Source organism: Tinamus guttatus, unplaced genomic scaffold, assembly GCF_059628265.1.
Source record: "Tinamus guttatus ecotype Peru unplaced genomic scaffold, ASM5962826v1 Tinamus_guttatus_pri_ptg000093l, whole genome shotgun sequence".
Taxonomy (NCBI): domain Eukaryota; kingdom Metazoa; phylum Chordata; class Aves; order Tinamiformes; family Tinamidae; genus Tinamus; species Tinamus guttatus.
The window spans coordinates 944313-970967 of record NW_028288627.1 but is presented as its reverse complement, the minus strand read 5'-3'; the positions used below and the strand labels follow the sequence as shown (position 1 = coordinate 970967).

The 26655-nt window shown below is 45.6% G+C and overlaps 1 protein-coding gene across 2 annotated transcripts in view; it reads right to left on the bottom strand.

Moving 5' to 3' along the window:
* The window catches only part of NECTIN1 (nectin cell adhesion molecule 1), a 98045-nt gene that overhangs the window by 8850 nt on the left and 62540 nt on the right, over positions 1-26655 (bottom strand). For both annotated transcript variants that reach the window (XM_088520598.1, XM_088520599.1), the window contains exons 6-8: positions 8000-8141; positions 5656-5743; positions 5064-5174 (exon numbers count right to left, since the gene is read on the bottom strand). In XM_088520598.1, coding sequence (XP_088376724.1) covers positions 5064-5174; positions 5656-5743; positions 8000-8141 — 341 coding nt within the window. The remainder of the gene's footprint in view (positions 1-5063; positions 5175-5655; positions 5744-7999; positions 8142-26655) is intronic.

Here is a 26655-nt window from a genome sequence, read left to right as displayed (position 1 = left end):
AAAAAGAGGGAGGGTAGTAATGAACAATCAGTCAGGTAAAATCCCAAATCAAAGCACAGGTCCCAAGGGTATTGCTCCCCAAATCTACCAATATTCTGAGTGACTTGGCCCAGGCTGGCAGGACCCGCAGTAACAGCCCCATCTCCCCCTCTTCCTGGGGCTGCGTCTGGTAGTGTCCCTTTGGGATCAGCATTTTCCTCTGTCAGGGGCTGTTCTGTGGGTTCAAACCTTGTATACTGCCCATGCTCAGTTAGCTTGAACTTGGGAACTTGAGGCTTCATCATAGCACTCCAGGGGTGAATGCAGAATTGCAGGCATGAGTGCAAATCACAGGAAAGGCTTGAATTTTAGGTGTTGGGAAGGAGCTACCTGGAGAGAGTGGTTTCAAACCCATAGCTCCAAAGGCAGGCTGACAGAGCAGTTAGACACATAACCATAGGGAGAACTCATTGCAGAATGCTACCTATTACAGATTTTCTGTGCCTGGATTTCCTCCTCTAGCTAACCTGTTTTTTTCGTCTGTGATACCACCCCTGTACTCCTGGTCTTTGCTAGAGACAGGTTTCCAGCTTGGTAGGCTGTTGTTCTGTCCCAAAGTGAGGGCTGTAATGTTCTTGCATGCTACATTTTTGCACAAGGCTTGACTGAACACTGTTACTGCAGATTACTTATGCAGCATAATTCTGTCATTGTGATAATGTCTAATAGATGCTAAAAGCATTCTTCTTTGGCTGAAAATATTTATGGGTATTCCATCTGCAAGTGGCCTTGTCAGCAGGAACTTCACAAATGGAATATTATCCAGTCTGTCTGATCACTTTTATCCAGACATCTCCCTGCTTTGCAAATAATCATGGCTGGAGAACCATGGAAGATAGGAGGCCTGAACAATGACTCCATATTGCTCAGTGGGAAACAAGTCACTAGACGCAATAATATGTTATTAGGACAGCTGTGGTGGCACTAGCAAAGATGTCAGTGTGCCCTGTACAGTTTCTGTAACAGGTGCCAACCAGGCTCAGGAAATACTATGTGGTGTGTCTAGTAGGCCTCTCTGAGAGGAGAGACTTGTCTCTTCAGGATCAAAAAGTTTTCCTGTTTCTTCATCATTTTTCCAAAATGGCCGTGTCACTTGGAAATTATGCACCTTGTGATTAATTTGAAAATGTTTCGTTTCTCTTTGTAACTGTCCTCAGCCATGAACCAGCTGTGACAGAGCCATTTTCGCAAGTTTATAACCCTGTAATGATCTGTTCCAGTGTCTCTTGCTGGAAAGGGTTATTCAGTGGGCAATTATCTCCGACTGCTGTTTTGTTCTATGGCAGGGTTTAGCTCCCTGTTCTATGCCCCTCACCATGGGGATGAGACGAGATAGGAACATGAATATAGATGTTTCCAGTATCAAATCCCGCTGGGGGTACCCAGCCAGACTGGGCTTTGGAGAACTATGACTTGAGGCTATCCTCTATCCTGCCTTCATTGATGGTCAGATGGCAATGGCAAGTTCTCAGCGTGAAAGCTGTACATCGTGTAGCCTCTCTGCTTCCTGGCTGGACCTGGACTGAGCAGCTAGAGACATCAAAGAGAATTAGTAATAGCAACACCAGCCTCAAACCTAAACCTATGCTCTGTAGTACTCTATCCCTAGACTTTGTATCTCAATGACCCCTATAGCCTCAGAGAAGGATGGATGAAGCCTTTAGCTCTTTCTTTGTACACTGTCAATTTTGCACCTCTCTTGTCCAAAATAGTGCTTCCTCCCCCCAGAGGTATTCTCTCCATGGAGTTTCTCTATGCTTTGCCGCTTTTGGTCTTGCTCCTGTGCCCTGCTGCTTATTTGGAGCAAAATTTATTGCAATATCAATAATGTGACTTGTATACAAGGTCTAGCATGGCCACATGAAAGCTCTCTGTGTAAATCATCAGCATCGGCATCTTGGTAATTGCCCTGTAAACTGAAAGGAATTATTTTGCTGTCTGCAGTAATGAAACCTTCCCTTCCACTTGTGCAAATGGGTGTGGGTGACACATACACTAATCATGTTTCTGCGCCTACACACTCTTGTGCCTTCACCTTTCTTGCTCATTCTCCCTCACACCCAAACACACAGCATCTACACGACAAATAGCTTATTCTTTACACTCAAACATGTGCACCCTCACTCAGACGTGCATAGTATTTATTTCTAAGGTCTGAAACATGCACATACCTTCCCATCACATTCACTCCTGCTTAGATATTCTCACATAAACCAAAACTTTTGCTCCAAAAGATCTCAAAGACAAATGCTGGAAGCAACCTCATCACACAGGTGCACACTTCTGAGCCTGTGAGTGCCCACTCCTGTGGCCTTGTACATTTTTGTGCTATCAGTTTTATGTTCATGTTATCCTACCCACACTTTGCAACAAATAAGCATGTATATTTGTTTACAGCCTCTGACATGAGGTGCAGTCCTGTTCCGCTGTGCAGGAATCTCATCCTGCAGATATACCCCAGCCTCTCTCCTTCCCCTGCCAGCACACATCTGCATACGTACGCATGTACACCTGCCTCATGCCACCTGCCTTCCTCCTCCACTTGGGTCTTTACTTTTCTCCTGGCATCTCTCCCGTTCCGTCCTCCCTTGCTCTTTGCCATCTCTAATCACTTTCCCACTCCCTTTTTACTGCTGTGAAATTGCCAACCCCAGGCAGTTGCTTTTGTGCAGCCTTGTGATGAATTTAGTTTATCTTAAATTATGGGATTTCACACAATTCTTTTCAAGCTGAATGCTTCTACCCCATCTTCATGCAGAATGGGTTTCCTTCAACTCTCATCTTTTTCACCACCCATTCCAAGTAAAGTATCGAGATGAAGTGCAAGGAGAACAAAAATATTCTGCCTTTTCCCTCCAAAGGGTCCTAAAGCTATTTGCACAACCGAGCTGCTGCATACATCTGCTTCTGGGGCACAATTTGGTAAATTGGAGTGGAATATATCAGAGAAAGTCAGCAAAGACCCAATGAAACTGAAAGGAATGTGTTTCCTTCCTCATCCTGGCGCTGGCCCATCTCTCTGGCTAAGGACTATATACATCTAGCTTTGCTTATTCATGTTGGAGTATAAAATTGGCACTTCTTAGCAGACCAGGGACATCCACCTTCCCCTTGCTAGTCCTGCACTGGAATAGCCTGCTGCATGCTCCAAGTGCACTGTGACTTAGTGCAGAACATGAGCAGGCCTTGTCTCTTTTCTGTGGCAAGAAGCATAGTGTGGTGTGTTTGTGTGATGAGGGAGGTCTGATACCCTCTATAGGGGCTGTTGGCCAAGCTAACCAGAGGATAGGTTCAATGAAGGGCTGTGCCCGACTCAGGCCAAGAGCAGGCGCAGCTGTGGCAGCAGTGAGCAAGTCACCCATACACCTCATCCCTATCATGAAGGGATTTTCTTCTTGGGATGCAGTCCATCAGCCCTTGGCTAAAATCTTCTGGTAAGGAGAAGCAAGTGCCAAGCCTAGGACATGAAAATGCATCTTCTCAGAACCGAATCGAGGAGCAAACTCGGTTCCTATGGTTACTAAGCAGCTACCCAGCAGGCCTGATCTCACATCACTAACTCTGCCACTTAATTAACTGACTGCTCATTATTTCCCAAAATGAGCTCCCTCCATCCTCCTGCCTGCATGCAATTCAGCTCTCAGATGCTCTTTGCAGAGCAGCCTGTCTGGTTCCAGCATCCTGTCTTTCGTTTAAAACTTGCCCACAACTCATCAAGGTTTGGAAAGAGCTGGAGACAAGCCCCAGGATTGAGAGAGGGTTCTGGAGAGAAGTTTTGCTTTAGGAACATCTCCTGCATTTAGCAAGGATAAAGTAAATGGAATCACATCAGTGCAGCTCAATGTAGAGCTGTGTCTGAGCTTTTCCATTACTGTTGCTTTGGGCGTCTTTCTCCCTGCAGATTTTTGCTAGCTAAAGGTTGCTGAGCCATGTCCTCCTATTTTCTGCACAGGATTACATGCTAAAGGGCCGTACCAGGCTGAACTGGAAGGAAGGGAGTAATTAGCTGTGTTCCTGAAATAGTACTAAGCATGGTGCGATATTTATATTCTTTTCTCAGATCAATGATGTACACTGCTGAGATACAGAGGAATTAGGGTAGCTCTCTGAACCACCCAATAGGGAGGAATAGGCAGGAAGATCTGCAGCCTTTGCGCTGGGGTTCTGTGCCTTCCATGTAGGATGGGGGAGCACTTGCACGCTATGGGGCGAGGGAGGGAAAGGGGTGGTCCAAGGCCTGGAGAGGGAAGGTTTTCAGAGTTTTATTTTTGCCCTAATCCTACATGTGCTCTGATTCCTATGCCTTTGCCCTTAGATACCTAACCTTTTTCGCAGTCAGCCTCAGTCTTTGAAAAACAACCTTTCCTGCATAGCTGCTAACATCCTTCTCTGACCCTTAATCTCTCTGCCGCTGTTGACTCGCATTACCATCTCTGTATTTGAGGCTGATCAAATCCACACAAAACAAGGGATTTTAGAGAATTTGTCATCAACTGAGAGTCAAATGCTGGCACAATCTACGCTGCACATAATTGCTCTGTGAAGCGCTCTCTGCAGTGCATACTGCTTGCTGCTGCTTTCAGCTGCAAACCCTAATGGGGGGTCACTTGCAGGAGGTGAAGAGTGACCAGACTTACATATCATGTGTAAGTAAAGATGAGATTACCACAGGCTCTGACTGTCCTCTGATGAAGAATTGGAATAAGCAGATTTTTTTTTTTTTTTTTTTTTTTTAGTGAGGAAAGATCCATAAACCCACAGTTCTAGGACCTATGGAAACTGAGGACCGAAAGAGGAAGGGCTGAAGCAGGGTAAGTGGTACTTGAGTGGTAGTCTGAGATCAAGAGTGTGGAGTCTGCCCCCTTCTAGGAGAGGATGCTCCTGGGTTGAGAAGGTTGCTTGTCCACTCCTGGTTGATAGTCGGGGTTGCTCCTTTTGTAAGGTGAGGAATGCATGTGAAAGGCAGTGAGGCTAGTAGGTGAGGGTGAGGTCAAGCAATGCTGTTAGTACCCTGATCTCCTTACCAGTTTGTCAGAGTATGGAGAGGGCTCAGCGGCTGCCATGTCATAATATGGAGTCTGCAGAGGGAGTTTTTGGATTTCCTCCTCATGTTTCATGTTGTCTAAGTGAACAACCTGTATTAGAGGAGATAGAAAGGGGTGAGGAGAGCAAACACCATTCTTCTGATGCAATTTAGGGCTACATCTGCTTCAAGTGAAAACTTCACAAGACCGTGAAGGGAAATGCATTTTAACTTCTCCCTTGCTCCTGCCATGTTATTTGCTCCTTGTTTTCTATTTCCTTCTCATGCTTCTCAGCACAGCATTACTACTCATGATATTAAGAATTGTGGGGGCCCTCATACTGAAAGGGCCATCTGAACACCTCTTATTTCAGAATTCAACTCCTCTGAAAGGGAGCAAACAGGATCCAAATTACAGCTTTGAATTAGCACCAGTGTTAGGGAATTCTGTGCAGGAAAGTCCTAGCTTGCTGCCCTTCAGGCTTAGGCCATGAGCTTCTTTGTGCTGGCAAACCCTGTACTTGTGGGCACTTTTGAGAATCAGTTTTCCTTGCCAGAAGCAGCAGCTTGTAGCTTGACTGGGGGAGACATACCTGGATATCTTCTGCTGTCAGGTGGCTTTTCACCTCCTGTTTCCTCTTGGGTGGAGGAGCAGGCTTGTGGGATGGAGGCAAATCAGTTCTGTAGGTAAAGGTAAAAGAGGTGGCTGCTGATTAGAGAGCAAGAGAAAGGGTTTTTTCTGCTTTGGTGTGCCATGATAGACAAAATCATGCATACGCCAAAATCAATTACAAGATGCAATGGTGTTTGTCACTCAACTCCTCATATAATCACACATTATTTTCAGTAACCCCCTTGCCCTCCCTTTCACCCCAATTAGAATTTTTAATAGAAATAAATGCTCCCCTAGTGTTCTGTTTACAATACCAAGCAAATCTGCATGTCACATTGCAGACCCTGAGGGTGAAGTTGGGATACCAGTTTACTGGGGCTCTTTTGGACTGGCTCCAAATCATCTCACTGGAGATGGCTCATCTTATGGCTGTAGGGAACCAGAAAGTGTCTGTCAGTGATGGTTATCAATCAGCAAAGCAATGTCACACCCGGTATGCGTATCTGGAACAGGAGCTGATGCCACAGGCTTCCCACTAGGAGTCTGAATCTTCGTCTTACACGTGCTATTCCACGCAGGGAGGCTTATCCCTGACCCTTAATAAGGAGATCAACTTTTGCCCCAAAGAGTAATTATAATCTCCAGCCTAGAGAATGTCTCTGCACATTCTGCTTATAGGCACAGATGTGTCTAATCCTTTTACAAAACTTATTAAACCTGTGGTCTGCTAATTAGCTGGCTCCCCCTCCTTTCTGTCTGTACAAACTTCACCAGATCTTCTGATAGAGCCACTTTTCTTGACAGTCCGATGGATTCTAAGAATTTATAGGTGAAGGGGAAAGGTAAAATGGGATCCAAACCTTTGCAAAACATTGACTTTATGACTCTAAAGAAAAGAAATGCAATTATCTTTCAGAGGCTTTGGAACAGACTCCACAACAGAGGCAGCACCTCTGTGTACTAGGGCATCATCGTGTTTCTATTTTCAGTTAAAGTGGCTCTTCCCTGTGCCTGCCTGGAGGACCACTGTGGGAAGTGAATGAGTCTCTCTCGTAGGGCTGACGCTGCTGATGCAATTTTACCTTCTGGTGCTATTTTTCTGTCTGTGTATGCCATTTTTTTTCTTTCTGTTTTCCCCTGTGTTTCTTTTCTCCCTCCTGCTGCTATCCTCCAATGCCTTCTCTCAAATGGTATTAAATGGAGCACAAAATGTGGCCAAGATGTAACAGCAATGAGGTGGGGGTTGGGAAGTATAAAAAGTACTTCTAGCCTTTGGGCTTTCAGTGCTTTCCCTACTGATGTGGGAGGAGAGCAGGTGCCCTTGAAAAGACAATGATGAGAGAGGGCTGGGCCTTTTGAGAAAGAGGTCAGGATAAACCTTTCTGAAGAGGGCTGTGTTTATGCCGTGTGTGCTGAACTCTGTGCCACCAAATTCCCTGCCTGGGATATGTGCTGTGCAGCATGGGACAGTGCAAAGTAAGTACTGGTCAAAGAGGGAGCCCTTAAGGCATCACCTTTCTCTGTGCTCTAGTACTGTCAGAGTTCATGTTGTCAAGCTGACAAAATAGGTGAGAAACTGGAATGGTGGTGGAAGTGAATCATTTCTGGACTCTTTGGGATATATTAGAGCTGCTCAGTGTCCATCAGAGACCCTCTCTGACAGGATATGATTCAGTCTAATTCAAGAGCCTGAAGCCATCTCTCTGAAATGGATTAGGATCTTCTCTTACTGCTGGAGATGTGAGTGGCCACTCAGCCTTGTGGCAAGCCCATCTATGTATGACTTGAGATTGAGAGAGAAAACCAGGCCACAAGGAAAACGGATGGCGAGCTGAGGGGATGACTGGAAGCTTATGGGGGCCTGGCTTTCCCATTTAGGTCTGACCTTAACCTTTTCCATTTGCTTATGCAGGCTACTTGAACCAGGCAGGTTTGCTGGAAAAACTTGGTCTATCCTGCCCTCTCACTGGGAGCAAGAGGAGCTGCTTGAGGAAGGGGTTAGTGGAATATCTGTCCTCCTGCACAACATCCAAGGATATGTGGCAGTGAAGGCAGAGTCTGGGTGAGTTCTTAAGTTCCTTTTTAAGGCTTGTGATAAGAGTTCAGAAATAGGCAAGAGCAGGACTGAAGGCAGTAAAGGGGCCCCCAGGAAGGGAAACAAGCCAGAGGCATGAGCCAAAGGATGGCAGAAAGGAGAGAAAAAAAAGTAGGGGAGTGTTTTGTTTGTCTGTTTGTTTTCTCTTTGCCTGGGTCTCTCTGCTGTCCCATACAACAGCACCTGTACCAGCAGTGCCTGTACTTCCTAAGAGCTTGGAGCTACTTACAAGTCTGTTTCAGTGCGGTTCTTTTGTTGGCGCCTGTAGACAATGAATACTGTGACAGCCACACCGATGATGAGAGCTGCTGCAATGACACCTCCCACGATCCCAATAATGCCTCCTGGAGCACCCTGAGGTAGTGGCTTATCTGCAACACACAGGCAAACACAGGAGAGAACTGAGGTTAGAGCATCAGACAATACAACAGGCAATGCACAAAGGCTGGCAGAACCAGGGTCTCCAGGAGCAAACACGCCAGCCCTCTCTGAAACTGTCTTGGGTTTTCCTGTGTGTAGACAGCTTCGCTGAGAGAGATGGTCATGCTCAAATGTTGTAGTCAGAGCTCAAGAGGGAAAAAGAAACCTGGGATAAAATTGCACCCTATTGAAACAGAGAGCTTTGATGCACAGCTTTGCTAAATTCTGCATTGATTGCAATATGTAATTTATTGCAGTGGAGCAGAGGTGCGTGTATCAGATCCTGTCACTCCTATACCTTAGAAAACAGATGACCTGATTGTAGGATTTAGGGATGAGAAGGGGTTATATTGTCCCTTCCATCTCCTGCTTGCCCTGTGGCTGGAGAGCTTTGTGACTTGAGCCAGCTCCTCTGTGACTAACATGGACCTCATTCAAAGGAAACCGATCCCATGGGCTTGATGGGAAAGCACTTTGAAACGTACGATAAAAGGATTTAATTTGCTCTACCTTCCAACCTAATTAAACTTGAAAACTAGCTAATTGGTACTTTGTACTTACAGCTCTGGCAGTGATGAAAGGAGGAGATAATTGGAATAGAGGAAGAAGGAGGAGGAGTAGAAGGGGGGAAAGAAATCCAGGGGAGAGGAGGGAGACAGGGATGAGGGGAAAAGGTGCTTTGTGAGACTTATGTCACACCTAATTCTTGTACTTTTCTTAATGTAATAGCTATTGGCCACTCCTGGAGACTAGATAGTAGACTATATCATCCTTGATAATAAATATGACCTTGAGTATCTTAGTGGTAACTAGCATCTCCACTAAATAACTCATACCAAAATGTTAAAATGATACCCATTTTACATGTGTGCATGTACCTGGAGTATATATACATGCATTTATATCTATCCATTTCAGCATATTTCTGCAGGGTACAAATCTGCGACTTAATTTCACCCCGCATCCGTGGATTCATCCCTTCCCTAGCTTGAGGGCTGGACTCTCTGTAAGGTTAAGTGCAAAGCACATTTGCAGAATTTGACTGTGTTGAACCACTGCCAACAGACTATTCCCAGCTCTTACCTTACAGCCAGCCTTTTTCACCTTTCAGATTTGCTGCTGTCATCCACGAGTGAACTGAGGTGTAGAAACATTTCCCAGGGAAATCCCCTCTCTCTAGTCAGAACTAACAAATGGCACAGCAGAAGACTAGCGTGTTTACTGTATCAGTACTAAGCACCTGAACTCCTAACAGCATCCTGTGGAGAGCAACCTGTGAAGAATTTGCCCTGGAAACTGTTGACACTGATCTCCTGTGCCTTTCCAGGAGACTTCTATGCAAACTTGCTTTTCTCTCGCCTCACAACATGCCTCCATCGGCTGGCATCCCATGCCCAGTCTTCCCCTGTTCCTTAATTAAAAGCTCAGAGATGAGTGTCTTCAAGCAGCAGGCTGTAGTCATCAGAACCTGAGGTCACTCCCCACCTTCCTCGTCACTGGCAGTCCATTTTCTCTCTCTCTCCTTCTCCGTAAGTCACAGTAATTTGTAACTAATATTTCTGCCTTGAGACAGCTTGCTTACAGCTATGCACAGGCAGACGGCTGACATGTTACAGTCTGATTCCCAGGATTGTATTTGAGACCCTCCAGTCTCTTTGACTGCAGCATTTCCATGGTTTACCAGCCCCTAATATCTTTTTGGGTGGCAGGTAGCAAGTGGAGAACATCAGCCTCCTGCTACTGCTGTAAATCAATATGTGTATGTTGGCAGACGGGACAGAAGGAGAAAGAAGGGAAAGAATATAACAATAACATTGATCTCTGTGAACTTGAATAGGGCCATATGATAGCAGAAATGGGTCAGTAAGATTTAGAGATAGCCGTGAATTTGCAAATGAGAGACAGGGAAGTATAGGGTACCAGGAAAAGGTAGTAAGTTGATGAGGAAGGGATGAAGGACAACAGAGAAATGCAGATATTCTGGGTTGTGTATAACTCAGTATATTTTTCTTGCCAAATTCTTAAGACTATCTTATGAATTTGCTGGTGTTGGTACCCAGCCTGATGCTTTGACCAGACCAGGGTAGTGTGACGATGCAGGGCTTTCACATAACAGCAAGTAGCAACCAATGAGAAATCCTTATGAAAACAAGCCTTTCTGCTATGTGCATAGCTCTTTCCCGGAAGACAGACTGAGCTATGCTGCTGCAGGTGTCGGGTACATCACTGAACATGTCCAGCCGGATGTGGATGTGAAAATGACCAGTGATGAGAACTGAAAGGAAGAAGAAAGGACAGGAAGCGAGGAATGTATATGGGATTGAAAGTCTGGGGGTGCAAGAAAGGGCAGAGAACTGGTTACCCAAGTGCTCTGAGATGCTTTCTGTGTCTGCCTAGAGTGTTCTGAGTGACTGGAGGGCTCACCTGCAATCTGTGCTATTTCCCTCCTCTGCACATATTTTCTATTGAACAGGTAAAATATGGTGCAGCAGCAGTGCTTTTCTGAAGGACACCGTGGCTGCGAGAATGAATGTTGTAAGTGAAACAGAAGGGCACAAGGAAAGCTTCAGAACAAGATGTTAAGAACTGCCAGGTGAGGATTTGATTGCATTGACAGAGCTTTTGGGCAGCCCTGGAAAGATGCTTGCAAGGCTTGTGAATCAGGATCAGAATAAATAGAACAGCTCAGGGGCCTGCAGACTAGAGTGGGAAAAGGGTTTTCACATTAAGAATGCAAACCCCTTTTGCTTTGTGTCACACTTGAATAATTTAAAGTTCTCCAAAAAGTTTTTGTGAAGCAGTTAGCAGTCAGGCAGGTACCAAGGAACCCAAAGGAGCTGAACAAACAACTCAGACTTATCTGGATGTCTTAAGGGCTTTTGGGAACTCTCATTCCTGCTGGAAATTGAATTAATGGAAAGTGTTACAAATAAGGAGTAAAATACACGCTGCCCCCAGGTTCAATACAGTTTGGTTTGTTACTTTGTTCTTCCATAGCTCTTCTGAAGGTGGAAGCAGACACAGAAAAGGATGAAAAGCTGTTATCTCTCCATAAAGAGTCCTTGCCAGGCAACTGATGGTGAGTGTTTGTGTTTCCAAAAGTCTTTACCCAGTAAAAGTTACTCTATTTTTGAGATGGGAAGTTAAGGTACAAGCAATGCTATTAAATGGTAGAGTCAGAATGGGGATAAAAAGGAGTCCAAAGACCCGCTGCTAGGTAATGGTGCCCTCAACAGTTGTTCTGTACTCTGCGAGTTAAACATCATTGGCTGAGGGAGAGCAGATGTGGTGCTGATCATGGTGTGTGGTCAGGGCTCTACTGAAGATACATGAGGATGATGAGTTTTACCTGCTCAGCCAGAACTGTCAGGACTGAAAAATGATAAAAAGGCAGTCTTTGCCCTTCATGAGACAGGAGATTTAAAATAACTGGTTAAAGCACTCTGTGAGAGCAGGTTTTCTAGGTAACCAGGTGGTGAGGCAAGGTGAAGAACATGTAACCAGAGCCATGTAGCACTCTTGGCTACACTGCCAATGAGATTAAAAAAAAAAAAAAATCTTTCCATGCACTAGGTCAATTAGAACATTTTGTGAGGTTCAAGCTGTAATTCAACAGCCCCTGTAATTCAACAGCCAGTTAAATCACATTCAGCAATCCAGTGCTGTCAGTTGTTCACATCTTCCCCCCAAAATGAAGAATGTCCACTAGGAAGAGTGAATCCAAATATGTCAGGCGTGACTGCTGTTCACAACTGAAGCATGATTTCGTAGCACAACCTGTGATGGCAAAGACCATTTTCCAAACAGCCACATCCATTTACATTGATAGAGCCATGGTTCAAATTTATTGCCTTGTCCACACAAACAGCTATAGTAGCATTTCAAACCACCGTAGCAAATGGACAGAGCTGTCCACACGCACTATGCCCATGGGGTGAAATAGTGCAGCTGCAGAACTCAGCAGTAAATAATAACAGAGGAACAATGAAGGCTTTGGAGAATCAGTTCACAGGAGAAAAAGAGATGTTCCCAAAGGGAACTTCAAGTGAGGCAAAGAGGAAGAAACTGGAAAGCTTTCAGAGGGCAGCATGCCAGAAATTATGAAATTACTCAGATGTTCTTGGTATGGGGGGACTGTTTTGGAGAATTTTGTAAAAGGAAAGGAAAGGCAGCGTCTGTGGCACTTTCAGGAGTCAAGTCTCTTCTCTTAAAGCCAGTTGTGTGGCTGGAACATTTTCTTCATGAAGGAACCCAGCTGTACTTAGGATCCAGACTTAAAAACAGGGTCTGTTCCATTCCTTCTGAGGGTCTATGCCTGTGTAGGATTCTTTTTATTATTATTTGTATGTAGTGCTGGAGTCAACCAGACAATTCTGCCTTTGCTGCAGTGTGTGCAAGTTTGGTATTCAGCCTGAGCAGGAGAAGAGGAGAATGCGATCTTGTGTAGAGAACTGTGATGATAGGACAAAGATGCTCTTGGAATGGTTTCACTCACACAAGAGGGCTGGGTCCTACTGTCATCTCTTTACCCTTACTGTGCACCATGTACTCAGCTGCCTCATAGACAAGCCTGAGCCCCACTCAATTGCTCACGCACTAATGCGCATCCCCCAGGTGAATCTGCAGGTTGAATCAGTGTCTAGGCCTGGTTCACTGCTGTTCTCAGTGAGGTAGAGCTAGTTTGCTCAAAGGGACCTGCATGCTCTTCTCTTGTCTTTACCTCCTCTTATGTCAACCTCATCGCTCGATAATTCCCAGAAAACCATCTATTTTGTGGCTGGCTAGCCAAGGCACTCTGTGTGCTGCTTTGCTCACAGATATGTGGGGAATCAATGAGAAGAAGTTGGGAAATCATGATTCTTCTCATTTTTCCTGCTGGCAGCTTGAAAGCTCTCTTAGCTGCCAGCCGTGCTAGAGTTAATGCTGTCTTCGTGTCAGCTGTATCCCTGTTCAGAGGCGTGTATGACTTGTGTGTTAAAGCAGACGGTCGCATTAGAGTGCCAGCTCAAAATGAGCCTTTCTGTGACCTGGATCACCATCCTCATCCAGTGGAAAAGGTTAGAACTTTCTGGACTCTTTCTGCCTCCCTAACCTTCAGGCAAGACACTGAGATCAGAGGATACATATTTATAATACAGCCAGACTGACACATTCCAGGGAGCCTGAGACACAGCAAGTTCAGAGAGCTAAGTTAAACGGAGTTGAAAAGCTTGGCAGAACAAATACACTTCAGTTTGGTTTTAAAGATGAGAGGAGGATTGCCTGATTTGAGACATATTTCAATAGCATACCCACCCCCAGATTTACAGGCACAAACTAGTTCAGAGACTCATAACACATTGTGTTTGCAAAGGGTTAATGAAATGCTATTCCCAGGAGAACCACCAATGTAAGCTTGTAGAGATGATGGTCCAAAGGACAGGATGAACACCAAGCCTTGAAAGTCACTGGAGTTTTTAAAGAGGACTTAGGTCTGGAGGGGGAGAGAGGGCATAGATTTCTCTGAGGACGGTTCCCCCCACTGTCTATTTCAAGTATATCCCTTGAAGGAAGAGCCATACATCCAGAGGTTAAAAGAGTTTCAGAAGGGAAAGATGCTGCCTGGAAAGCTAGCAAGGGGCTTGGCCTTTTTCCATTGATTTCCAAGTGCTCCCTGCACACCGCTGTGGCACTGGACTGTTGGTATGTGAGGCTCAAGTACCATCCTGCTCCCTCAGCAGCTGTACTTCCTTCATCTGATCTGAATGGCAGCTTCCAAAGTAAGGAGGAAAAGGGGGAGCATGATACCCAGGTCTCCTCCCTGCTAAACATTGCTTGGACATACACCAGCTAAACTCCTCACCCCAGTGCTGGTGGAAGTGGCCAGGCTGCAAACAAGTGCTTGTGAAAGCATTTCTCATTGAGGAGAATCGGATCCTGTGACAGCACAAATCAATGCTCTATGGTCAATTTGCAGTTTGCAGCATCACTTAACCCCTGCAGTACCCAGAACCAGCTCTGTTATTGGTTGTTCATTGGGTGACCCAGAGTGGGAGAAAAAGACGGTGTTAGACCTCAGACCCACAGATAGACCCATGGGCAGAAGGGGAGCAGTTTGATGGGTGAGGGTGGCTAGCAGGGATTTCTGAGCAAGAGGAGTTTCTGGTCTCGATTGGGTGACAAAGGCATGGTGTTAGCAGCGTGGATCCAGCAGTTTTTCCCAGCTCTACTAATATTCTTGCTAGCAAGAAAAGGGTGCTTCCGGTGTCACATTATCTGGAGATACAGCCAGGCAAGCAGAAGTTAAACACCAGAGTGAAGTCAGAGCTGCTGTTCTGCCTCTGTGCCCTAATATAAGTCAGGAGGAATTTTAAAAGCCATTGCAGCCAGTTCAGCCTGGGTATTTGTTGATGTAACTCTCCTTTATGCAACTAGCTGCCACATGAGTGCCAAGCCATCGTTCCGAGCATGACTTTGCTGTTGCGCTGAGTTCCAGCCTCGTGCCCTTGGAAATCCTCCCCTATTTCCACATGTGCAGCTAACTCATCCCAAGAGCCAGGATAACAAAGGGCGGTTAGACAAACAAATGCTCCTGACTGCCGTCTAGGTTGTCCTTTCTCTTCCTCCCCCAAGCTGGAAGGCGTCATGACTCCCACACCGCTTTGAGTGACCTGATATGTCCCCTCTCCAATTATTGTCTGCTAAAGCCCAGACTACTGGGTATCCCCTGGGTCCAGAAACCCCTGGAGCATGGGTTTCCCCACTGTCTAGGTACTCATCATAGCATCCCTTCCGATCATGCCCATTTTGCTTTCCTCTACAATTTTTACTAGCCCAACTGGCACTTAAAGACTTTGCAAACCATTCGTCTGTCTCTGATGAGGTTTTGGGAGAGCTTGGCCACATGCCATGAGGAGCCAGCCCTCCACAGGGTGCCTGCTTTGAAGAGCAAACCCAACTGCAAATGGCACATGGATGTACTTGATATTGGTGGAGATTTTGTACACTTTCCAGCAAGGGCAATTGCTTTCCCCAGGATTGGGGGCAGCTCATTTCTGCCCACTAATGACCATCTTTCTCCCTTGAATACAAAGCAGAGGAGCCATTTCTGGTTAAGTAGCTGCTGGCTGGAAAAGCATCAGCATGTCTGGAATGCAGCTTTGACCCCTAGTGACCTCTGCTTGCAATTCCTCCTGGCCTCTCCCCCAGTTTCGCCTAATGGATCTGCTGTTTGGTTAATAGCAATAGCAACAAGGTGTTAACCCCATGAGGTCCAGCAGAAACAAGGACTGAGTTCCCGTGTTCCCATCTTGCCATTGCATTAATCAGCTCTAGCAGAGAGGGTAACAGACATTGTTCCTGTTGGCTCTAACCCATCTATCCAAATCCAGCACTTGCCTCACCCTGCCCTCTCTCAATTCTGCTGGACCAACTCCGCAGGCCTCAGGCATTCCTGACTTCACAGAATCAGGGACTTTATAGCCCAGTGTAGTAACATGGAGAGGCTCCCTGACTATTTTTGGGGGAAAATGGGCCCTCGAGTTATTTTGCATTTCCTCTGCCTCCCAGCCCTTAATTTTAGTTCTATTTCATTTCCTTGCAGCTCAGCTGATGACAATGAACAATCAAATCCCTTTCGTAGTTTATTTCTTCTGCTGTAAAGCTTTGAAGAGGTGATGACACTTGAAATTGCCTCTCCTGGAGGAATGAAGGGGCCAGATCCTGATGCCCATTACACCAGGGTCTGTGTTTGGATCTTGGCAGCCTGCTTTAGCCAGCTAGAGCAGAGCCTGGCCCCTAATTCATGTTTAGTCAGAGATACAGGCTGGCTGTCTTGACAAGTCCATTAAGGTCATGCTATTACAAGCAGCCACCAAATGAATTCTGTCAGATAGAAGGTGCAGGGATTGCAGCTCAGACCCTTATCATTTGTGTTAATAGAGCTAATTTGCTTGAAAATCTTCAGCAGCACTCATGCGAACATCTCAGTCTCTGCTTTGGGCCATACTTACCTCCTGTTGCCTCTAGGATGCTTACACCAAGGAGCAACTGTATCTTGGCTGTACCCTAAAGGTGTGATCAGCCACTTGTTAGCATCTGTGGTTAACTCTGGGCATAGGGTATGCAGGCAGGGAGAGAAGGAACAGTTCTGCTTCGCTGTCCTGTGGCTAAAAGCGCATTAACATTACAGCACATGGAAGTGTGGACTAGGCTGCAGTGCTCTTTATCTTCCCTGTGCCCCACAGCCTCATCTGCTTCAAGGCTGCGTGTGACTGGTAGGTAACTGCAGCAGCAAGGGGAGCTCGAGACTGCTGTACCAAGCTGGCTCCCTGCCCTGCATGACAGCCCTCTCTGCAACCCTTGCTTCTCCCCAGCAGCTTCCTCCAGACCCTTGAGACCTGCAGAAATCCAGACAGAAGAATGACGCTGCAGCCTCCCAGTGCGCCAAGGTGCTGCCAGCCATTCTATAGTAACGTGATGTATCTCCTGAGGGGCTGGAGGTTGACGTTAAACCTGCATCTTCACAGGGAATCCAGGGTTGAGTTCCTTGCAGGAAGGCAGACTGAAGCTGTTTGATATTCAGGTGGCCCTGACCGGGATAGCAATGGAGCTGCTTCCCCTCCAGCTCTTCACCTTGACCTTTGAAGGAATGACATGTAGGACCCTTTTTTTTAAAAAAAAAAAAAAAGATATTCCCCTCTAAATAAGGAATTGACTTCATAAGATAAGACATCATGACAGTGCCGTTTTTATAATCAGTATAGCAACTTTGTTTCACAAGTACTTCGTTCAGTGACTGACTAACGATTAGACATGGGCACAAGTTCTCTTCCCTTACCCCCGCTATAGATCAGATTGAAAAGCTGGAAAGAAGGATGAATCAGTATGAAAGAGAAGATGTGAAGGACAGGCAATTGATAATAGATGAAGATTGCCTAAGGAGTACAACAAGAATAAGCAAAATATTTGCAATGCTGTCTAGGCTCTTTGCCATATGGAGATGGTCAAGAGGGTAGTAATAATTCAGAAAAGGCAAAGGACTGTTGTTGGTCTGTCTCTGGAGAGCAGTAGAAATTTGTTTTTTCTGAGATGACGAGATGATTTCCAAGGGTTTGGGGATGGCAAAACTGAGGAGTTTGCTGAGCACCATCTCTTTGGATAGTCTACAGGAAATGTATAGGTCTAAAGACTAGACTATGGAGACTTCTAACTCTCTAAGGTTAGTTTAGTATTTCTTCAAGTAATAGGTGGAATTCTAGAAGACTGGACGCAGAGAATGACCTGAAAACCTGTAGACTGCTTTACTGAAAAAACTAACACAGCAACTAGTTAATAAAGGACTAAACAGTAGGAGTTGGGAGTTGAATATATAGTCTTGATGCCTGCTTTAGTCAGAACTCCCAAAGCAGATCTGAGTCCCAAGGTCATACTGATAAAGATAAGCCTTTCCCATCACTTAATTTCTCTCCCTGCACCCTAGTTCCCCGCTGTGTTTGTCAGGCTTTTGGGCCCAGCAGTCAGCAGAGAGAGCAGAGTTTGCAGATGGCAAGGAAGGAGTATCCCGAGGAGGGGAGAGAAGCCCTGGAGCCTCCTTGGAGCTTGCAGGACTGCCCTCTGCACCCTCTCCATAGCGCTGAGAGCTGCCAGAGCCCTTCCTCTGGGCTCTGCTCTTCCTCATCTTCAGCTCCCTCCCTCCCTCCTCTTGCTCAGGTAACACTTTAAAAGCAGATCCTCCAAGCAAACTTTTTGGTTGGTTATAATTGGGAAATCTCACATGGAGCTATAAAACATTGGTTAATATGCTGGAACTATCTAGTTAAATGCCAATTATAAAAGCCCATAAGCTCCTCAACTCAAATATATTAATAACATAATTAAACATTTATTGCTTATGTAAATTATAAGTTAACTTAATCGGACATCAATGAAACCCCAGGAAGTGACCATTTAAGTAACTAATTTCTATTTAATTATGATTCCCTCCTATTACAAAGGCCCCGTGCCATTAGATCTGGACTGCTCTGCAGTGTTTATTTGAGCCACTCAGATTCTGCGTTCCCACTCCGATATCCATTCACAAGCCCAGACAGCTGCAGCATTCATAGGGGCAGCTGTGGACCTCGCACAGCTGGCAGCAGCTGGCTTGGGTGCCCCTCCTGCCTGTTGCTCCTTCTCCCACCTCCTCTTTGGCTGAGCTGTGCAGCCAGAAAAAAGTCTCCTCCAGTCCCTGCGGATTCAGAGTGGGTAGAGAAAGGGGATTCAAAGACATCTGTTGGGGATAAAAAGTGATAGCATGTTTGTGAATATCCCATAGGCAGAAGTGTGCTTTGATGAACAGTATTGGGATTTAGCTCTCTCGAGCCCAGCACCTAGCACTGATACTGGTTTACTGCATGCTTTTGCTCCATTCATTTCACTTCTCTGTCACCCGCAAAGGAAGGGCACTCTTCAGCGCTGCAGGGAAATTGTGGACATCAGAGGATGAGTGTTTCACAATGGGATAAGCTTCCTGGGTGTATGAAACTGTATGCCAGCAGAAAAATACTGTTCATTATTATTGCAAAGAGGTAATTGGAAGGGCTTGGATCTACAGCAGAGTAAGATGAGGCCTGGAGATGGGAAATGAAGTGCTTCATTCCTCAAGGGATGGAGACATTTCCCCTGGCGAGCAGAGTCTATGAGTCCAGGGCCATACGGATGGGTTCCCTCCCTCCAAGTGACAGGCAATCATTTAAGCCTGACAGGTGTGAAGTTGGCAATTTTCTTTTCAAAACTGTGAGATAAACAGGCGGCAGGAGTTTGAAGGGAACAGAGAGATAGGGAAGACATGGAAACATCCAGGCACTTCTTTCCATAGGGCTAGTGGTGGTTTGCAGGCAGATGGATGAAGGAAAAGGGTTCACTCTTCATATCCCCTGATGTACCAGACACTTGGGCACTAGGCTAGAAAAGAGCTTGACAATCAATCACGCATCAAATAAAGAGAAACTCCTTCTTCCAAAGGGCACTTCCTCTGACCTTGTGGAATTTAGCCAGCACGGAATTGCTCCTCCAGACCCCCTCAGCAAGCTAGAGGAAAGTATTTTCTGCAAAGGGGCAGAAAGGATATTTAGTGCCTGTTCCGCACCCAAGCAGTTTTCATCCCCCAATGCCCCACAGTTCAGTGAAAAGTCTGCATGTTTTCTTTGGGAATTTGGATTTGGTCCAACAATTCTGAAATCTATGGAGAAGGAAATGTCCCTAACACACCTTGGAATGGGCTCTGTCAGGTTTGAAGCCAGAACATTCATCTCAACTGCTCAAGCTAAGGGAGTAACTCCAATGGCTGGTAGCAATAATAAATTATTACCTTTTGATAACTCATCCTGAGAGGGTAATATAACATCTTTAACCTATATTTGAAAGACTTGCACATTTATTATGCTGTGCATGCTTCTGCATAGCCATGTCTGTCTGATTGCTGCTTGCCAATATGTAAAATTTTGGGAGTGGAACATGCACGTTTTTTCTTATTTCTTTTCTCTCTTTTTTTTTCTTCTTTTGATAAGCTGATCCTTATTCTGCAGACATTGTGCAAGAGGAAGCCTGCATCTAAGCAGGGAAGGCTGTGAAGTGCCTTGCTTGGAGGGCAAGTTGGGCAGCCCCCCTTCTCCTTCTGCTAGACATCACTGAGGGCATTTGAGGCTCAACAGCACTTCTCCGTGTCACAGGGTCCCCTAGCTGGAATACATTAGCATAAAGCAATTTCCTAGAACAAGCATGTTCATACAAATCAAACTCAGGTTTGCAAATAATCTGAAACCATGAAAAAAAATTAATCAAATGTATTTGTTACTACACATAATTCACCCAGCTCTACTCTATACTGGCAAGTTTCTCTCACTTCTGTTTTTCCAGTGATTCTGGACTATTTGTAGGAGACTCAGTGGTACAGTTTGACCTTAGCTGATCTTGGTTTTGCATATGGATTAGCACTTATCTTGCAATGAATTCTATATTGATAAGTATTTCTGGATGATGCTCTGTAACCTGACCTGCCTCCAGTGTCCCTACAGCTTCCAACACTTTCATAACCAGAAGCCGTGCTTCATTTTGACATCTCCCAGGTATGCTGCCTTTATCTGCCAGTTAAGAGTGTGCCATGCTTGGGTATCCCTGGGGAGATCTGCTTGATTCTAACTGTTGAGCAGAGCCCTGCATGGAGAAGACAATCTCCTCCTCAGGTGTCTGTGCCCAGGGATATCAAGCAGATTGCCTGGCGATACCTTGCTTGTGTTCAGCTATATTTCACTCTCACTCACTACAAATCCTACTTATCTGCATTAATCTGTGGGGGTAGAAATAAGCATAATTGCATTATAGTTAGAAAAGCTCTAAATTCTTACATCAACCAGAAACCCAGGTCTATCATCATAATGGATAATTCAGCCCTGTACTCTTAGGGCTTGGTACTTCTCCCTCTTCTAGGGAGTTAAAGGTCATGGTTTTCACTCAGGGCTGACTGACGCTGCTGCTGGGCAATGATCAGAGCTGTATGTATGGCCCCAAAGCAAACCAGATCCTCTTCTTATTCATCATCTCCTGCCCTGATTTGGCTCCTCCACTGACTAATTGCTGGCACCTCAACTGACTGTCAGGGTTCTAAAGCTGCTTTTGCAGCCCACAGTGCTCGCCTGCAGAGATGTGGCTTTGAGAAGAGATCCAAGCCACGCTGCCATTTTTCCATGGGCTACATGCATTACTGGCATTCCCACCCCCAACGTGTTTTGGTTTTGTTCCAGAGAAACACAATACTTAGGGGCATGGTATAAGAGTCAGATCCTGCTGTGTTCAGCTCTCTGCAACCTGAGCTGCCGAGAAGAGGCCCCATGCAATGGGTTTTATCCATCATCGCTTAACTGTAAGACATGGCCTGGGAAATCAGCGCAGAATTTCCCTGGGGTGCATCCCAGCAGGACCGTGGTTAAAGGCAGCCGCTGCCACCCCTCTTTCCACGTTGCAGTCCGATCCGAGCACTCCTGTGCTCTTTTCCTTTCTCCCAAACTCGCCCTGCATGGCTGCACGAGCTGCTGCGAGTCTCATTCTGAAGGATGCTGCCCCTCTACATCGTAATCTCTCCTAGGGCTACTGACCTGACAGACAGCAGCTGAGCAATGCTGTGCTGCCAACATCTGTCGTTACCAAAAGAAGCTGGCAGAAAAGAATCATCCTACCCTAGTATCAAAGAGCCTCCTACTGCTCTGGTGTGTGCTCCATACCTGCTGACAGGCAATGAATAGCCTGCACCAAATTGTTCTTTTCCAGCTTACTCTTGAACCCTTTTCTCTGTGTCCAGCTCATCTCTTCATAAAGGATTTCATTCTGAGTTCAGATTTGGATCAGGATCCCTTTCATTCTCTCTTTCTGATGGGGAGTGCTGGGTTTTGGTTCAAATCCATCACTATTTCAAGGATGTTTTGTGGTCAGGAAACAGAGTTAAAGCAACTGGAAAATCTAACAGCATCTGTCTTTATGGATTTACAAGGCTATGTCACACTGTTAGTCAGAGTCACAATCTTACATGGCTGGGGGTGTACCACATGTCCCACAGGCTCAAAGTTTTGGAGTGAGTCTTTGCTAATCACTTGGAGAAAGTCATTCTCCAGTATAACATTCACGTGCAGAAGCTGGGAGCAAAGATCCCTTCCTAGGAGTGTTGTGCTCTCTAGGCCAGAGGCATGGCAAAGTACCTGTTGACAGCAGCGCAAGGAAGAGCATACATGCATTCTCTGATCTCCAGCTTGCTTTTTTTCTCCCTCCCTTGCAAAAATCTGCATCTTGCAGATTGTTAGCCTTGATCTTTGCAAAAAAGGCTTTCTTTGTAGCATATATTTGCAGTCAGGAAATTGGAGGAAAGGCAAAAGGCAAACTCTTCTTCCCCATTCAGGGCTTGGTAACTGAGATGCAAGGATGCGGTCTCACTGACCTTTCCTCAGTGGTGACCCTTAGCATCCCTACAGCTTTTGGATGTCATTCATGTATGACTGCCACGGTAGCCAAACACTGTGCAGTAGGAGCAACCCAACCTACTAGCACATCAGCCAAAGGTGGGTCTATCCCACTAGCCTGACTCTGACAGCAGCTCATTACAGATACCTGGAGAAAACATAGCCAGAGAGCAAGTACGTATTGACACTTTTCCAATAGATTGTCCAATTTGCTAGTTGTCTGCAGCTTAAGATCTTCCTGAGCTGGAGACAGTGTCTTACTATTTAATAGCCTTTTATGGATATTTCTTACATAGGTTTTTCTAAACAATTTTTAGTCCAGGTTAACTCTTGGTCTCAGTAGTGCCCTGTGACAAAGACTTTTGCAAGTTCCATGGGTGGGAGAAAACACTTCCTTTTGTCTGTTTTGAATCTACTGCTCAAGAAATTCACAAATACCATGCATGTCCCTGGCACAAAAACCAATCTGCCATTTCCAGTGCCACCTTCGCCAGAACACTTATTTTTTCACACATCTCTTAACCCTTAGATTTCTGCCTTCATCTGCAAACAACTCACATTACAAAATACTGCACATCATGGTAACAGACCCAGGACTTTGGAGAGCAGGTGCCATTTCTGTCAGTGTGACTCCCCTTAAAACCACCAGCCACAGGTTGCAGAGCGATGCTGTCACAGATGCACAAAAAAGAAGGGGGAAATGTTTCTTTTTTTAAAATTCTTTATTTATAAAAAAGTACATTTTTTTCCACAGCTGAGCCACTATTGTTTTTTATACAAGTAAAAGGAAGGGTGATGCAACACCCTGCCCACACAAATTATAACCATGAAAATGCCCCCCCTGGACCCCAAACAAACAAATTCTTACAAAGGATGGAAAACAAACAAACAAACAAAAAGAAACAAAAAATCATAAAAGTCCATTACATTATTATTATTTTTATTTTTTATTTTTTACAAAAGCACTTACAACACAGATTACAAAAAAAAAAGTGGGTTTTTTTTAGTCCTTATTCCACAATGATAATTACAGCAGGAGGAAGAAGAAAAAGAGAGAAAAAAATCACTGGAGTTAAGGAATCACGCTTTAAAAAAAAAAAAGCCAAATAAAAAGAGAGGAATAACCAGATCCTCAATGAGAGTAGCTCCACAAGTGCCAGTTTATGCTAGTGGAGGATCTGATTCCATATGCTTATTACATTCACCCTCAAGTACATAACATACAGAAAGTCACACTGGTCCAGAGTACGAACTCACCCCTCCTAAGGCTTGGCTTTCCTGCCTTTGCTGGTGCACTAAATCTTTCTCCCTTGTCCCAGTGCAGAAGATCAGCACCATCTACCTCCAGCACCTCCGCCCTACCTGTCCTCCCTGCAAGCTGCTGACCTTCTCCTTGCTCCTCTGCCCGGCCCAGCATCTCACCTTCCTGACCTGGAGCTGCAGGATGACCAGCCCTTGGAGCAGAGACAGGCAAGTTTTAGGAGCAGCATGTGGACCCAAGGTATCTCACCCTCCCATACCAACAGGCTTCCCTTGCCTCTCTCAAGGAGCTGTTCAAATCAGCAACAAATTGCATCAAATACAAAGGGGAGGGAAAAGGGGCAGGGGATGGGGAAGGAGGATTTGCAAACCAGGGAAGGCTAAAGTGCTATCAAAAGCCACGTAGACTAAAAAACAGGCATCAGTGCACACGATGCTGGCAGTGTCCTCGTCTTCCCACCAGGGCCCACTGCCCACAGCCCTGCGAGCAAACACAGACCCTGTAACTTTGGTGCCAGAGCACAAGTGGGAACTTTACAGAGAATTTTAGCTTGCCGGCCAAAGGTTTGCTCTCCTCAATCAGCTTGCATGGACTCTTTGAAAGAAGCCCTCGTGGAGACCATATGTTCAAAACCATGATGGTTCAAAACCATTTTTGCAGAACCTCCCGGGCTAGGACAAGCCAAGCCTAAAGTCTGCATCTCCGAACAACCTTCTTGGGCATTTCCACCAGCACCTCCTGTCCAGTTTGCACAGAGGTAGTAGAGTCCCTACCCATCACCACAAGCCCTCCAGAAAATCATTAAACTTTTTACCTGACAGCTCACCTGCAACATACCCTATTGCTTTCCCTCCTAGAAAAAAATGGGCCTGGGATGCCCCCCCACACATACACCCTACATTAAAAATACTTCTCAGAGCTTCGTGCAGCTAGCTAACATGGCGTATTTACCCACCTCTTCTGGGCAATTGAGCACTAAGCTGTAAGATGGGGCCTTTCCCTCTGCTTTTTCATCATAATGACCAGCAACCTATAACTCTGAAAATCTGCGCGCGTGTGTGTGTGCATGTATATGTGTGTGTGTAAGAAAGAAACAGCAAAGGAATCCAGCAGTCCCCCTTCTAATTGCATTCCCTTCTTTAGTTGCCTGAAGATCAGTCTTCTGGATCTTTTTCTCTAACCCTCAGTGATTTCTGCTGAACAGTTGTTGTGTTTCTTTTTTGTCTCAACATTAGGAAAACGGCTTTGCTTTATTCCTTATGTCTTTGCAATCAATTTGGTGCTACCATTTGAGTTTGGAAGGAAATCTTCTTTTTTTTCCCTGCTGAATTAAAATGATTTAACAAAAGGGAAAAAATATCTTGTAATTAAATAAGGGAAAATAACATCACTAGTGTGAACTGCAATGAATAATCCCAGGCATAAGCCCCAGCAGGGAAACAGCTGGGGTGTTTTTGTGCATAAACTCCATGCTCATTTCAGGTTATGACACAGACGCATTTGCTTCTATACAGCTCCTTCAATACAAGGAAGCGGTTAGGAGCTCAGCACAAATGCACCTGCATTTCCTCTAGTGGGCCATCTCCTGCGGTAAGACCTGCAGGAATGTACCACATGGGCTTAATTTGACCCTTTCCCACTTCTCCCTCACATAACTATTCAGGCTTCCCCTGAACTTAATCTTGAAGTGCCACAGATTCTGCCTAAAGTTGCCTTCCAGGACCAGGGTTTGGGAAGGGCAGAGAGAAAAGCACCATGCTGATATGTCTCTTGACTGAAATGAACCTAGTAATGGAAACTGGACAGTGCACCTCCTTTCAACTGGTTACAAGGCAATCAACAATGCCTCCGAGGCACTTCACAAATACCTAGTCCCTAGGCAGTGGACACTTTCCTGGGAACAAAGAGAATGCTCTACCCAAGCAGAAAGCAAATTCACATACCATTAATGGGATATACATGCTCGGTTCCAGCCTGAAGTGGGGCGGCTTCCTGGACAGCAGCACCTAGCCTGAGAGAAGGCCAATTCTGTGCCCACAGGCCTGAGAGATTATGGGAACATGCTCCACCCTCACCAGTGGGATACCCAGGGGAATCACCACACCATCATCCAGCTCCTGGGTGTGAAGGGATGGATGCCACAGCAAACAGCTTTGATCTCCCAAAAGGCAATTTCGGTTTGCTCTTCGTGAAGTCCAACAAGGACGCTTTATACCTTCTTAGCACCTCCGATAAAAGGAAAGTGGAGAAGCAGGGGCTTTTCACGTATGTCAGCCTGAGGGTCCCTTGAGAGGTGGCCCAGCTGGCCCAGACTGAGAGCTATATGTAGCTGTAAAAAGTGGGTCAATTAAAGTCGGTGCCTTGACTCCAGTCTGCCGGCATCTGGACCATCCAGAGGAGGTGAAGCACGAAGAGGCAAGTGACACCGTCCCCAAGGAAAGGAATAGATGGATCCTTCCTCTCTCTGAGTTCTCAGTCAGCTGGCCGACAGCAGCACCAGGATGAGTGCTGGGTTTTTACTCCCTGAAGCAGCTCCCAGGAGGCAGGATTTACATGGGCTTCAATTTGGCATCTCTAATGAGCTCAACCTCTACATTCAGGTATAGACAGGTATCACCTTCTTCCTGATGCTAGTGGAAAAAACTGATCTAATTACCTTCAAGGGCCCCCTAAGAGCAACTTAACTCATAGAAGGGAGTGATACTGCTATTGTATCAAAGTAGCTCTCAGATGAAACATCAATCTAATTTTTTTCGATGCATTTTTTCTCCTTCCTCACTGTAGCTTAAGGGCTAATCACTTACCACCCCAAGAGTCTCTTGGCCAATTAGCTGACCTTGCAAAGGAGAGCCAGAAGCAAAACACTGCACAGAGACAGCATTTCCCTATGGCAGTGGGAGGCAATTACAGTAGTGGTGCTGAAGGGCCCAGAGATGAGGAGGAGCGGGAAAAGACTACTAAACCTTGAACTTGCAGAGTACCTCACTGATATGCCATACTATGCTAAGGATTTTTCACTCCAGGCTTGCTCAGGTCCTGCGCAGAAAATAATCTTCTGAACTACACTAATGAGCTAATATGGCAGGGCTGCTTCCCAGACTTGTGCTGATGCACAGTGATCCTCTCCCAGGGAGCAAACTGTACCTTAGCAGAAGGGAACTGCATACAGGCTCTAGCTTGGAGTGCCATATTGCTCCCTACCTCCTCTTTTTTTGTTTTTTTTTCTCAGAAACCTGT